Consider the following 14,909-nt stretch of genomic DNA (forward strand, 5'->3'; position numbering starts at 1 on the left):
TGAATGGAAGCAATGTACAGAATGTTGAATTTGTGCCTTACATATTTGAATAAGAGGAGTTAGGTTCTATATTTTAATTCATCCCTGTGTTTTTGAATTCTACATTTCCAAAGTACAGAAATATTTTTTAGCTTTTGAAAACATTATAATGAGGATATACACTGAGAGAAGAATAGTTTTTCAATCTATAATAGAGAATTGAGGAAAGTACAATCCTCAGATGCATAAAATGTTGCCACAAAAATGTAGGAACAGTGTGTTTGCTGTGTCATTCATAGACAGTTCAAGGTAAAATGTTCTTGAATTCCTGTAAGGGGTTTTGCTTATGGGGAGAATAACAGAACTCTGGAGGAGTCTTGTGATGTTTGCCTCACTGAAGCTTCTTAGCATGACAAACAACTAAAATGGATCAGGTATTATTTATTGATCCTGTCTTTGGGCAAGGGACTGTACTAGTGACCTTTTGTGTACCTCTCAAAATCTCTTTCTTCTGACTATGTTAAGGAAACTGGTGAACATCTAAGAGTTTGGTTTTGCATTTTTCAGATAGTAGTTAACTTTTTATTTTTCATCATTCAAGTGTTGTCATTTAAGGAATTTGATGCCAGTGTTAGAATGCATGAAGATGGGCAAAATGCTTTTCATTTTCTCATGTTCCCTGTTGCCTGATTTCTTTATTTTCTTTTATTGTAAGACACAGAGCACTCAGGATAAAGAGAAAGCTGAGAGAAAGAGAAAGGCAGAAGCAGCTAGGTTGCACCGTCAGAAGATAATGGCTCAGATGTCTGCACTACAGAAGAATTTCATTGAAACCCATAAGCTGCTGTACGAGAACACACTGGAGGCACAGGGGAAAGAAGATGCTATTATGGAGGAAGAAAGGTAAGAAAAAACAGGTACCCAGAGTTCTGGTGGTAATTGTTCATTACCTGCTACATAATCATTATACTGCATGAAAATGTTGAAAGTGCATTCAAGGGACAGACTTGCAAGCTATCATGTGTATGCTCGCTTTGTAGAGCAGCGTAAGAGAAACAATAAGAAAATTAATTATTTCTTCAAAAGGTACTTATATTGCTTAACATTTGGAAAAAAGGAACGTCATTAGAAAGCTGCTGAGTTGGCAACACTAGTTTTGGAGGTAAATGTCTCCCTTATATGAAAATTTCAGTATTTAATTTTGAAAAAATCTGAAAGCCAATATGCCTTAAGATTAAGTTGCAACGAAGAAAGTTTTTGTGTAGCTCAAGTTGCTGATATTTCTGTTTGTTAGTTTCCGAAATCTAATACCGGAGATGTTTGGTTTATATTGGTTGTAATATTGTTGGTATTGATTGCTCCTGTTCTAGAGCTGCTTCAGCAATATTATATACCTATTTTGATCTAATTTGGGCTGCACAAAATTGAACAGGAAAATAGTGATATTTTATGGAAAAAAAAAAGTACGGATCATTCTGTGTTCTTTCATCTTGAATAAATCATGTTCTAAAAGTCATTGTTGAGCTCTGGAATAAGGAATAGTTAAAAAATACTTGGAAGCTTATTGTATCACAAAGCATTGAATTAAGGTATTGGCATTCATCTTCAGTATGTTTTCTTCAAGAATGGGAAACAATTTTAATGTGTCTGTAGTATTAAAGATGTTTAATCCAATCTACGTTAAATAGAGCTTCCTGAGTTTCCTGCTGTTAGAGTCCATTCCATTGTGTTATTCCATGTTAGCTAGTTTCCACTTTCTTTTTTTAAAGAAGACTGCATTTTAGTGAGGATTGAGATGTTTCTTCATTTTTTGGTCATCGTTTGGTTTTGTAAAGCACTTTGGTAAAAAAAAAACAGAAATGTTAGAAGTGTATAACATTTCTAGATGTCTGGAAGAATAAGTTTATTTAGGAAAAGCCATCTGAGATTATTTTATATCTCTCTCACTTACGATCTTACAGCATGTCTTCAGCAACTGATTACTCCAGAATTGCTTTGGGTCCCAAACGAGGTCCATCTGTTGCTGAGAAAGAAGTTCTGACCTGTATTCTTTGCCAGGAGGAGCAGGAAGTAAAGTTGGAAAGTGCTGCCATGGTATTATCTGCCTGTGTCCAGAAATCAACTGCCTTAACTCAGAATAGGAGCAGAATTATTGAACTCTCAGGAGGTATGTGAGCTTTCTTCTTTTAGACCACAGGCAGTTCCCATACCTAGAGCGTACACACTTTGAATGTAATTAAACTCTGTATTCAGTTGCATTGCTTAAATGGCTTACCCTACTTAGTAAAAAGAAAGTGAAATTTTTTAAATTGTTCTAAAATCCATATTGTAAAGTTTAAAAATGGGAAGTGTATGAAGATTTTGATGTGTTCCTGGGAAATAATACAAACACAGGAGTTAGTGTTGCATAATGGCGTATTGGTAGCAGGAAACACAAAGACCAATGTGAGTTTTATTATAAGCAATAGTTTCTTATACATGAAAGAGATTTTGGTCAGTTATTTGAGGGAAAGAAAGAAAAGGGGAAAACTTCAGTACTCACTGAACTTTTTTTGCTCTCTTTTTGAAAAAGAAAATTAATAATCATTGAAGATCAGATTCTTGATGGCTGTTAATTTTAACCATAGAGAAATCCAGTCCAGAATAGGATAAGAGGATAAGAGAAGTTGAAATAATATCTAGGCTAAGAAGTAGAAACAAGTGTTTGTCTTTAGCAAAAACTATCCAACCAAAAGCCCCAAACCAAAAAACCAGCAAAAAGTAAAATGAAAATGTAATTTGGATGATAGTAATTATTACTAGTTTATAAGACAATATGAAAACCAAAGACAGACTGTAAAGCAATAAGAAATACCAAAAATGGATTTGTCAGGAAAGGAACTTAGCAAGCCACCTGCATAACTGGTTTTGTAGGTGATTTATTCTCATGTTTATTAGAATTTTTGGCTGTGTCCTACTTAATACATAGCCTAGGCAAATGATTTAGGCAAAATCATCCAAAATCAGCTCAAGATGGATATACGTATCATAAAACCACTAGTCTGATTCAAGCACACTATAATAGTTAAAAGTTAGAAGTGATAATTTTTCTCTGTAAATTTAACTTTATTTATTTTAACACAGGTAAAATTTTAAATAACCAATCTATTAAATATTTGTGAATCAACATACTTTCATCAAGTTGTTTCACTTAGTATGATGGTTAGTGTTTACTCCTCTGAGTCATTAACAAATACTGAATCATCCTAGTCCCAGGACAGAGTGCTACAGAATCCTGTTAGATCCATTTTTCTTTTTTAACAGTGAACTACTGATAATGTCAATTTTTAGCCAGCTGTATAGAATTTTTATCTAGGTCATGTAATAATTGCATCTTTCTTTTTTTCTTTCCCCCCCTCTCTCTTCTGTGCTACTCTGACGTACAAATTAAGTCCTATGCTCTTGTAGTCAGATACTTGCAAGCTTTCTGCAGTGACACCTTGGTCTATTGAAAAAAGGCAGGAATGAAGTTTCTTTTCCTAAAGCCACTTCTGGCTATTATTTTTAGCACATACTCTCCACTGCATGGCCCTCTGCAGCTCATCAGTTAGAAGCAGGCCTGTAAGAGCTTTTCTTTGAAGATCCCTGTAAGTGGAAAAGGTTTGTTCCCAAAGCAGAAGTGCAGATAGCGGCAAATTAGTGTTATGCCAAGGTTCCCTTTCTTCTTTCAGTTTCCATTTGACTTAAAGCTGCTTCAGCTGCTGTGAAACAGAATTCTATGTTCAGTGCAATTTGGGTGCTAGGTTTCTGGGTACACCATTACATTCTCATGACATTTTTGCTATTAAAAATTATACAAGAATAATAAAAGATAGACTTGAGTTTTTTATTTGTCAGTGCTGTTCATGTAAGTGGTTTGAAAGTATGTGGGACTAGTTGGATAAAAGACTAATTTTCCTTTTTCTTAGTAGTTTCATTCTCTTTCATTTAAAAATACAATAACAAATATGTGAAAAACTTCAGTGGGAGCAAATCCAGCCACATACTGATTGCAGTACTGAAGAATCATTTTCTTTACTTTTCTCTTTTAACCAATTTACTATTAGTTTTGGATTTTGTCATTTTTTTCTTCCTCATTAGTGGAAAGCCTTCAGTAGTTTAAATGGGCTCTGTCTTGTGATTACTTTGCTGAAGTATTGGTGTGGAAAAGCCAGCCTAATGGGATTGTAATGTGACTGTGCAAACTGTGGGAAAAATAAAATCTGAAGGTTTGTTTTCTATGCATACTGTTGTTCATCTCTGTTCATACTGATGGAAAGTTACCTTTTTGTGCTTTTGATAACTTCTTTCTGCTGTGTTTCCAGATACGTTAGATCCTCTCTTCATGCACCCTGACTTACCTTGTGGGACCCACACAGGAAGCTGTGGTCATGTGATGCATGCAGCCTGCTGGCAGAAGTAAGGATGTGTTTTAGTAGCGCTTTATGTTGTTTTGGGATTTTCTGTTTCATCTGTCTTCCAAAACTTCTAAATGCACACTGAAAGCGCAGGGGGAATGGCTTTAAACTGAAAAAGGGTACATTCAGATTGGATTTTAGGAAGAAATTCTTCCCTGTGAGGGTGGTGAGGTGCTGGCACAGATTGCCCAGAGAAGCTGTGGCTGCCTCATCCCTGGCAGTGTTCAAGGCCTGGCTGGATGAGGCTTCAAACAATCTGGTGTAGTAGAAGGTGTGCCTGCCAATGGCAGGGGTGTTGGAACTGGATTATCTTTAAGGTTACTTCCAACCCAAACCATTCTATGCTTATCAACAGATAAAGAAAGTTGGGTCATGTGATTGTGAGCTACTTAACATTGTTGTATGATATACACAGTCTCTTGAGATTGTTGTTTGTACATGTGCCATTTTAATTTAAAAAAACTCTGACTAAACTTTTAGTGCTTAGCATTGAGTTTTCTCTGTGTGTGTGTGTGTGTGTATATCTCCACACTTTACAATAAAACATCAGTACACCACAAATAGGTGCACACACAATGATACGGAAATATGTTCCTTGAGTATAATACATCTGCTCTTGGCAGATCCATCTACATCTGCATAGATCTAAGTAGTGCAACATTGGAGCTCAGTTCCCTTGCTCTTTTTAAGAAAAGATGACTTGCTGTGTGGGTAAATGGGATTAAAATGGACAACAGGCTCTTCTCATATGGGATGGCACAGAAGGTTTGAGTATAGTCTTTTATTTATTACATAACAGACATTCTAACTTACTAATATTCCTCCAAATGATGCCTGCCACACCTTTCTGGAGTATCTGTGCAGCCTAAAAATATTGCAAAATACTCTCTAAAACAGTATGAGTTCAAATGGATGGAATATCTTTGTAGTTGCCATGTATGAGGAAGAGGAGTTGCTTGCAAATACAGTTGTTTGTGGGGAAAACGTATGGTTTTGTTTATTTCAACAGAAGGCTTTCCTAAATATTCTGTAATCATTAGAACTTCTGCAGATGCCCCCAGTCATGCTTTCTGTTATTACATAAATGGGATTGAAATTTTTCCCTCAAGATGTATGATTTAGAGCAAAGAAAAAAAAAAACCAAAAAACCAACACCCCCCCCAAACCAACCAATCAAACAAAAAAACAAAAAAAAAAACAACAAGCAAATTATTACCTTAGTGCAGAAGTTAGATAATTTCATATCTGCCTTTAAGATCCTACGTACCCAGTCTGAATGTTAGTACAGAATTTAGTTGCTTGCATCCAGGCAAGAAGATTTGAATGCTGGATCTTTTTATTCCTAATACCACTGAGATATTAATGAAATTTGAGGGTTTACTGCATCCACTGAGAAGCCAAATGATAATAAAACCTGTAACAACTTCATAGTTATTTCTTAGTGTCCTTTTTGAGTTTAAAATAGCTCATATGGTATTGTAATTTAAATTACCCTCTCTTCCTGTTGAAAGAAGGCTACAGTTTCATTGTCTAGTTACAAGGCTCAGTCATTAGCTGATTATTCACTTGTGAAATGTTGCTGGTAGTTTTCCCTAAAATTAAATAAAAGTATGTACAATCCCCTTTTCAAACTTACTGTAGTGAATTGCTTATGGGAGATATAGATACAATGCTTTACTGTGTTGAAGATGATGCGAGGGTAAAGTAGAAAATTTATGGACTTCTTGTCTGTGAAAAATAATGAAATTTAAAGAGATCCTAAAAGCAAGGAGAAGTTGCTGTCATTTTGCATGAGTGTTATATCATGCATTTTTGCATGAGTTTATGTGCTCAAAGGTTTTATTTTCACATCCAAGCATATGAAAGTGTTACAACAAGCAAGTCTTTTCCTTCCATTTGGGTTGGATAGGTATTTGCTAGATAATTACATTTAATTACTTGAACATTTGATCTCGTGTCATATTTGAGCCATTCCACATTCTAGTAACTTCCTTTTCAACGTTGTAGGTACTTTGAAGCCATGCAGATGAACTTCCGGCAACGTCTGCATGTGGAACAGATATTTGACCTGGAGAATGGAGAGTATCTCTGTCCACTTTGCAAATCTCTGTGCAATACTGTGATTCCTATTGTTCCGTTGCAGGCTCAAAAAATAAACAGGTGAATTACCAGATTGTATAGCCTTTAATTAAAAAGAAAGGTAAATATCACTTCAGGGCTGGTTGGCTTTTCAAAGTTCTGTAAGGAAAACTTGGGCACACCTCTCTCATCTGTATAAAAGGCTGCATGCTCTCTTGACTGTTTGTCTCTTGACTGTTTGTCTCTTGACTGTTTGTCTCTTGACTGTTTGTCTCTTGACTGTTTGTCTCTTGACTGTTTGTCTCTTGACTGTTTGTCTCTTGACTGTTTGTCTCTTGACTGTTGCTCTCTTGACTGTTGCTCTCTTGACTGTTGCTCTCTTGACTGTTGCTCTCTTGACTGTTGCTTCAGCCAAATATACTGGTTTTAGCAGATTTTTCTTAATTATTTTTGGATTGGCTGTTTCTTAGAGCTGATATCAAATGAGAAAGTACTTAGACCTAGCATTTAGCCTAACACTTCATTTTGTACTATTTGCTCAAAATTTACAAAAGCAACAAAACTGTGTGAATACTGAGTTAGTATATATTGATCTAAGTATGTCCTTCATCTTTAAAGATAAGGTGAGTGTTGAAGTAAAAACCTGCTTTCTGTTTCTGTTTTCAGTGAGGATGCAGAGGCAGTAGCTCAAATTCTGTCACTGGCTAGGTGGCTGGAGATTATCATAGTCAGGATATCGGGCTACAGTGTGAAAAATGTTGAAGGTTTGTTATCTTAATTTTGAAGCTATTCTGTGGGCTATTTAATATGCCAATACATGTTTTAACTAATACCGACAGAAAACTTAGACTAAAAATACATTTTGCTATCAGTGAAGACAGTATCACATAAAGGTGGGGGTAAGTCACAGTCCTTTCTGAGCTGATGTCTTGATTTTGCCGTGCCCTCACCAGTTTTCTGGTTTTGCTAAATTCTTTCCATCTTCCCTGTAGAAGGAAGTTATATGCACTTTGGAGAGGATAGCCACCTGCTAACACTCAAGAGTTAATTGAACTTTTGTATTGACTGTGATGTAGTAAAAAAGACAAATTAAATTAAAGAGACCAAAATAAAAGCATGTGCAAGTATTTAAATAACAGAAGATACAGAGAATCAACATATTCCCTGCACACTTACAATGCAGGATAGTTCTTTTTCCTCACCGGCAAAGCACTACTTTTAATCCTCATATTTCTGGAAATACAAACAAATGTTAATTAAGAAGGAGGGTTAGAAGACATTGTGACTGGTGACAGTTTAAAATAAAAAGTCTTACTTCGTTGGGACTGCTGTAAAAACAACTGTAAAACCAGCTTCTTTATATTTTAACATTGATCTAATTTTTTGTTTTTCTGGAAGGAGAGAAAGAAAATCTTCCAGCTTTCATCAACAAGGGAATGGGGAACTCTGCTTTGGAATTCCATTCCATCCTTAGTTTTGGAGCTCAGTCTTCGTAAGTGCTACTGGAAGTGCTCTCTGCGTTTATTTTAATCTCCCTAAAATAACCTACGTATACTTCAGGATTTGTATTGAGGGAAAAGCATATGATTTGTTCCTTCTAAATATGGGCTTACTTATACTTTTCCTTAAGCATTCACTGAATATCAGATCTGTACAAGCTAGATGATTCTCTTGGTCAAATCCAGTCTGGTAGTTCTGTTCTTGGTACAAAGCTAGGATCTTCTAATCCATTATTCCAGTGATCTGGGTTACTTCCTGTGCCTCTAGACAAATTGTTTAATACCTGTCTGCCTTAATTTTTCTGCTATATGTCTGTTACAGGAATAGATTTCACTTCGTTTTAGATACATTAATGGAATACAGATTACTCAAAGGAATAGGGCTATGTAGTTATTGACCAGTAAGTAATGAATACTGTTAACAATGCAGACTGAAATTATCGTGGCTTCCTTTTGTAGAGTGAAATACTCAAGCAGTATCAAGGAGATGCTTATTCTCTTTGCCACCACCATTTATAGAGTTGGGCTAAAAGTTGCTCCAAATGAAGCTGATCATCGGATTCCTATGATGACATGGAGCACATGTGCTTTTACCATCCAGTGCATAGGTAAAGCATAATTTGGGTCTATTTCTTCTCATGACTTGAAATTCTTACAACTGTTTGGTTGTATAATTTTATACACTCTGATTGTATAACCAATAGTTCTATATAAATAAGAGCAATATGTAATAGTATAGCAACGTACATTATATGTAATTACATATATAATAATAGAATGACAATCTATAATCCAATATACATAATAGAATGTTTCTGTTAGATGGTAGTTTGTAAGATAAGTTATGGAATGCCAACATTGAGTTTAATCTGAGAGAGCAGAGAGTGACTGTGTTACTTATTGTAACATTAAGAATGTTCGGTGAATATCTTCATGCTGCCAAAGACCATTGAGCTATAGGCATCTCCTATGCAGCTAAATATCTAAAACCTATGAAATAATACCCCCTTTATCATTATTTCTTTTTGTCTTTATTCTCAAAGAATTCTCATGGTATTTGTAGAAGAAATATGATCTGTTGCATTCTGAAAGTGCTGAGCCTGGTAGAAAAAAACACCACCAAACAAACCAACCGCCTCAAACACTTTCTGGCATTAATCTCTTTTTGAAAGCAAAATAATTACTATAAAAAGGATTGCATTTTGGGGGTTAATATACCTGTTTAGCAGACAGTTTTATTTACTTGCTATACTATGTACACAAAGAAATTTGTGTAATAAATGTGAAGGTGTTGATAAACCTGTAGTGGCTTCCAGGCAGGGGAGGACACAAGAGAGGTCTGAACTGCATGCTGAAGGAATTGAGAATGTAATTGTACAGGTCCATAAATATGATTTGCCAAGTATACAGTTTTTGTTGATGAAGCTGTTAGGTGCAAGTGTAGTCCACCTGAAATTGACAGTGGACCCAACTAGAGTCTTAAAAGTTCAAAAGGGTTTTAGGAGGATTGGAAATATTCTAATAAGTCAGGAGTAGTCATGAGAACTGATTGCATTTATTTAGTGTTGGATTTTATTAGACTTTTTGAATGGGTCAGGGGAGGACTAGAAGCCATCCAGCTCTATTAACATTAATGCACTTATTGCTGTGCAGATTGTTTTCTTTTGCTATCTAAAGAAAGACCTTGGTGGCTGTCAAGGAGAGTTTGCCAGTAAATGTATAAATGCACAGACTGTTATCACAGATGTGATCTTAAAGGCATATGTCAGAAACAGAAAATTCAGATGCCTCATCAGGCCAAGATTATAAAACCAGGTTGGATGACTGTGACAGTCTCACCTATCCTAGGCCACACCACTTCCTTGGATTCATTTTTGTTTACAAATAGAGCAGGCTTCCATAAAATTATAAAGCAAAACTGCCTAAATAACTTCAAGTATGCTGGTTGTGAATCAAGTCATAGGGTGCATTAGTATGGGCTTGTAGAAGTGCTTCCTAGACAAGGAGCTACCTGTATTAGTGGAGTCTCTAGAGGAGGTTCAAGCTATCATTGCCATTTAAAATAGGTTTATTTAAAGATAATTCTCTTACGAAAATAAAGTTGATCTTTTCCAAGAAGTACATATACTAAAAATAATCTTTGACTAAGTGGATTCTAACAAAAAAGCTATGTTAGTTCCTGTAGAACAAAGCAACTTATTTTTTTCTGTGTTTTAATTTTAAGAAAACCTCTTGGAAACAGAGGGCAAGCCTTTATTTGGATCTCTACAAAATAGACAGGTATGGACAAGTAAGATATGCAATACGTACTAAACAAAAAAGCTTTATATGTATATTAAATACATACATATATTAAAAAAATATTATAAGAGTGAACATCAAGACCGTTCTCTGTTGAGGGATAGCCCTCAAAATGTTTAGATTGATAACATAAAAAGCATTTTGGAAGAATAAGATTTCTACTTGCACATGGAAGTTCCTATTAAATTCACTTATCAATATGTTTTCTGGTTGTAGAAGGAGATATGTTTTTACCGCTTTATTTCACTATTATATCTTTCATTTTTTCCTGTCCAACCATTTTATCTTGCGCTCTAGCACAGTAGCCTTAAAGCATTAGTGCAGTTTGCAGCTGCTCAGAGAACAACATCGCCACAGGTCCTGATTCAGAAACATCTGATTCGTCTTCTAGGAGGTATTGTTTTGGTTTTCTTCACTACATTTTGTATAGCAGAAGTTTTTATTGCAGAATGGCACACACATTAATATGGCATAGAAGCAAAGGTTAGACTGACAACAGTGCTAATTTCAATTTCTGTAATATTGCCTGAAATCATGGAGCATTGCTTGAGCTTAAGTCATCAGTAGTTCTGTTAACCCAACTCTGTATTGCTGAAGTCCCCCAAAATTCCTCTATCCAAGATTACCTAGGCCTAATGATACTCAGATCTAGAACATTTACAGATGGCTAACAACCTGTTGCTGGCAACGTTCAAAATTATTTATTCTGTGCTAAACAGGTAGATAAAGCCACAAAACAGGTACTCCTCTCTCCTAATTGTAAGACTTCATCTTTTTACTACTTTCAGAAGGTTGCTTGCAGCCTAGTTTTAAGATATTTTTGTCTTGGGACAAGCTAGTTTGAAACAATTTTCTTACTGATTAGGTTAGCGCGGTGGTCTTTATGAATCCCACTCTTTGACTTGCCTTCTATTTTATAGGATTCTTAGGTGTGGTACAGGCTTTTGTATTGGCCTAGGCTGTGAGGTATCTAGTGTTGCAGGGCCTAGGTACATTTGTGGACTTCACCCTTAATGCTGTGTGGCTTTATTAAAGCTGTTGAAATAAAGATTTTTATCTCAGAATTTTTAAGATATAGTTATTAAAATTGTCAGCTGGCTGGTTGTGGATGCAGAGTGATGTAAGCAGTTAGATACTTCCTTAGTTAAGAGACCTGGACATTTTTGGATGAAAACACAGAAATATATAGGCTTCTAGAATCAGATTCTGATATTGCAGTTCAATCCAAAAGAAGAAAATACATATCAAATGCATAATTGTTATCTTTATTTTGTAGTTCTTCTACCAAACTTTAAAGCAGAGGACACTCCATCCATCTTAGAAGTAGATGTGTTCCACATTTTGGTAAGCAGCTTCATTTTATTCTTCGTATTAATACTTTTCTTAAGCATGAATTTTCATGTACTTTACCCTGTAGGTAGTCTGGCATTAACTATTCACTTGCATGAGTCTAACGGTTATACATGAGTACTGCATACAAATGATTACGTATGGCTGCTATATACGAGTGTTTGCTTTTAGTTTTGCTGTTCTTCTAGTTTTTGAGTCTTTGCTGTGTCACTCCTATTAGATTTTATGCTTGCAATCTCATCTTTTTACCATCTCCATTGCTATCAAACCTCAAAAAAAAACAACAACCCTGAGAAATGCACCCATTCAGCTTGTTTCCCACACTTTCCCTTTGTCTCAATAGGCCTCATACCTTCACATTCACTCTGATTACCTTCTGTACTGTTCTTAGTCTCTTCTTTCTGTTCCGAATACAAATCCATATTATAGTTTCTTCTGCTGTTAAAAAACCCTGAGTTTTCTACATCCTAGAACAGCACAGATAATATTATTCAATGAGTTTTTCTACAGTATTAAAACTAGCAAGATAAATTAACATATTTAAATTGATTACAGAAATTAAATATATATTTAGAGTGATAATTTCTATTACCCATGTAGCTATTACCAAATTTCTGTTACTTTAATGTTTGCACCCTCCCTTTGACTGTAGGTGGGAGTTGTGTTATCTTTTCCATCTTTATACTGGGAGGATGCCGTAGACCTGCAACCTTCATCAATTAGTTCAACCTATAACCACCTCTACCTCTTCCATCTGACAACACTGGCACACATAACACAAATCGTCATCTCTTCAGCAACAGATAGAGGTGTGTTTGTGTTAGATTATTCTGGCATTTTTATACAATTCCTTAAAAATGATGGACTCATTGTCTTCCAGGTATAAACTTCCTTATAATAAATGACAGTGCTAGGTAGTAGTAAGTGTTTTCTAGTAAAAAATAAATAACGTTATTTTATTTTTCAGAGCATTTTATGAAGTCACTTTTTGTGTGCTTAACCTAAGAAAGCAAAATACTTATTGATGTATCAGTACTTGCTCAAGTCACATCATTCCAGAGTTGTGACTTCCCCCTTTTTTCTTCCTGTAGGAGAAGCGAAGCTCTGCCCAGCAGCAGGAGTCTGGGCTATGCAGTGATAGTTAGTATGGATTTGGGAAATAAACTTTACCCTTCAACTAGTAAATACCCAGAGCTGGAATACAGAATCCTATGAAGTGATAGAATTTCACTTTTTCTCTATATTTCATACTATTGTTAAAAACTGTCAGTAACCTACAGGCTTCCTACATATTACTTTCCTTTTTCTCCACTTTGATGGGAATTAAAAAGATGTTATGTAGGACAGTAATTTCAAAAGTTCAAGGGAAAGTTTTACATGAGGATGAGCAATGAGGTGGTGTTCATGGTGATTCTTTATAGCATGCAGTTTTAAGAGAACATTTGTCAGGTTAGAAAGAGCAAATAGGAAAGAATTAAGCAAAATAAAGTGGAAATACTTCTGTAATGCAATTAAAAAAGAAAATAAATGCACTTCATTTGTGACACATTTACAGTGAAATGAATATTTCTCTGTACAGAATCCTCTACTGCTCAATCATCTGACAACAGTGAGGAGGCACGATCTGCGGAGTCTTTCTGTAGAGAGGTTTACCAGTACACCAGTGGGTAAGTAGCAGTTCCATTTTAGCACTGTGGTTTTTTAGAAAGGTGGCAATCCATAGGGATAGTAATCCATAGGGATAGACCTGAACAACACAGAAAACAGGAAACAACTTACTCATTTCATACAGGGAGTTAGCACAACAGCTTGTGCTTTCTTCTCATAATACTGAACACTGAGAAAAAGGAAACTGGTGAAAGGAACGCTTTTAGTTAAAATAGGTACATTGTGTGAACAACAGACTGAATTCTTAGTCTAAGGATGAAAAAATACCTGCATCCATTCTGGAGAGTAACACAGCTAACGTTAGTAGTTCTTTTTTCTTTGCCCTGGTTATTTGGGGTTTTTGAAAGGTCTCTCAATTGCGGATAGAAGCCAGAAAAAAGGAAATAGTTCTGCTGTAAAAGGGGCAGAAATGTAACGCTAAACACAGTTGCTTTTTTTTCGAGCATTAATGCCCCGTATTTTCAGACTTTATTCTAATAGGTATAGCTGCAAACTCTATAGTACTTCAGTATCTGTGTGTGAAATAAACTGGAAAATATGGATTCACCTTTTAGAAATTCTGCTTTGATTTATCATCACCAGGGCTAGTTGCAAAGATGTTTCTCAAGGATTGACAATGCTACCCACTTGTCTGAAAGTTTTAAATCTAAATTCCTAAATGTTTAAAATTTGGTATTTAGAAAATAGGGCTAATTTTTCTGGGGCATAATCTTAGAATCCTAAGTGCTGTGTTTTGAAAAATCAGGTCCCTGTAGTGATTTGCCTACACAATTAAATACCAAAGTTTAGGCAACCCAGCTCTGAAATTTTTAGTGTTTTAATTACTGTGCATGCATTGTCATCTCCTAACTCTGACCTACCTGTGCTTAAACAGCATAATTATTTTGCAGTGGTCTGTGATGTTATAATCTAGGTTTACAGGTTGTTCCTCAGCAGGTCCTGGTCAACGTGTGTGAACATCCTGCTCACATAAATGTGAATTTAATTAAGTGTAAAATTTTTAGAAAACAGGGATATTCTAAGTTAAATTTGCTATGAAATTAACACTAGATGCTCATATCACACAAACTACAAGAGTAATTACTGTGATGAGTATCACACCAGTATTTTTTTTTGTCCAATTTGGATTAGTATGGCTTTATTTTAAATGATCTGAGTGTTAATATTGTGACTTCCATAATGAAGTATAAAGTATTAATCTTTTAATTTAGTTGGTTTTGTTGTTCCTGAAGAGTATTTATGTATGTTTACTTGTTTGTTTTCTCATTTTTGAGTTGCATTCAAAACACTGTTTCAAAAACCTGCTGGCTTTCTGTCACAAAACCAACCATTTTAAGAATCAATTGCTCTGTGTGATACTGTATTGCCCAGTTTAAATTAGGCCATCTTGAGTCACCTGGGGATAATGTCTGTGTATTGGCTATTTATTTTTTTTTTAATTCTGATAAAGGTAAGTTGAGACAATTTGGAGGCTTAATTTAATTGTTCTACATATTTGTTAGGCAAAGGGGAAGTTGGAAGTTAGATGCTGGAGGCTGTATTTCACAGAATTTGGGGTACATCATTGTTGCTCCTATACAGCTGCCATCCTAGCAAT

The 14,909-nt window shown here is 35.4% G+C and overlaps 1 protein-coding gene across 4 annotated transcripts in view; it reads left to right on the forward strand.

The window, feature by feature from the left end:
* UBR1 (ubiquitin protein ligase E3 component n-recognin 1) overlaps window positions 1-14,909 on the forward strand; it is a 69,238-nt gene that overhangs the window by 46,157 nt on the left and 8,172 nt on the right. For 2 of the 4 annotated variants that reach the window (XM_062635671.1, XM_062635672.1), the window contains exons 29-40: window positions 701-882; window positions 1,941-2,146; window positions 4,323-4,416; window positions 6,423-6,575; window positions 7,161-7,258; window positions 7,893-7,986; window positions 8,453-8,601; window positions 10,218-10,273; window positions 10,592-10,688; window positions 11,571-11,638; window positions 12,297-12,453; window positions 13,224-13,311. In XM_062635671.1, the coding sequence (XP_062491655.1) occupies window positions 701-882; window positions 1,941-2,146; window positions 4,323-4,416; window positions 6,423-6,575; window positions 7,161-7,258; window positions 7,893-7,986; window positions 8,453-8,601; window positions 10,218-10,273; window positions 10,592-10,688; window positions 11,571-11,638; window positions 12,297-12,453; window positions 13,224-13,311 (1,442 nt within the window). Of the gene's footprint in view, window positions 1-694; window positions 883-1,940; window positions 2,147-4,322; window positions 4,417-6,422; window positions 6,576-7,160; window positions 7,259-7,892; window positions 7,987-8,452; window positions 8,602-10,217; window positions 10,274-10,591; window positions 10,689-11,570; window positions 11,639-12,296; window positions 12,454-13,223; window positions 13,312-14,909 lie in introns of all 4 variants that reach the window. The other 2 variants (XM_062635670.1, XM_062635669.1) reach the window with 1 other exon arrangement.

The sequence above is a fragment of the Pezoporus occidentalis genome, unplaced genomic scaffold (assembly GCF_034315485.1).
Source record: "Pezoporus occidentalis ecotype Australia unplaced genomic scaffold, CSIRO_AGI_Poc_V1 ctg46, whole genome shotgun sequence".
NCBI classification, from domain to species: domain Eukaryota; kingdom Metazoa; phylum Chordata; class Aves; order Psittaciformes; family Psittacidae; genus Pezoporus; species Pezoporus occidentalis.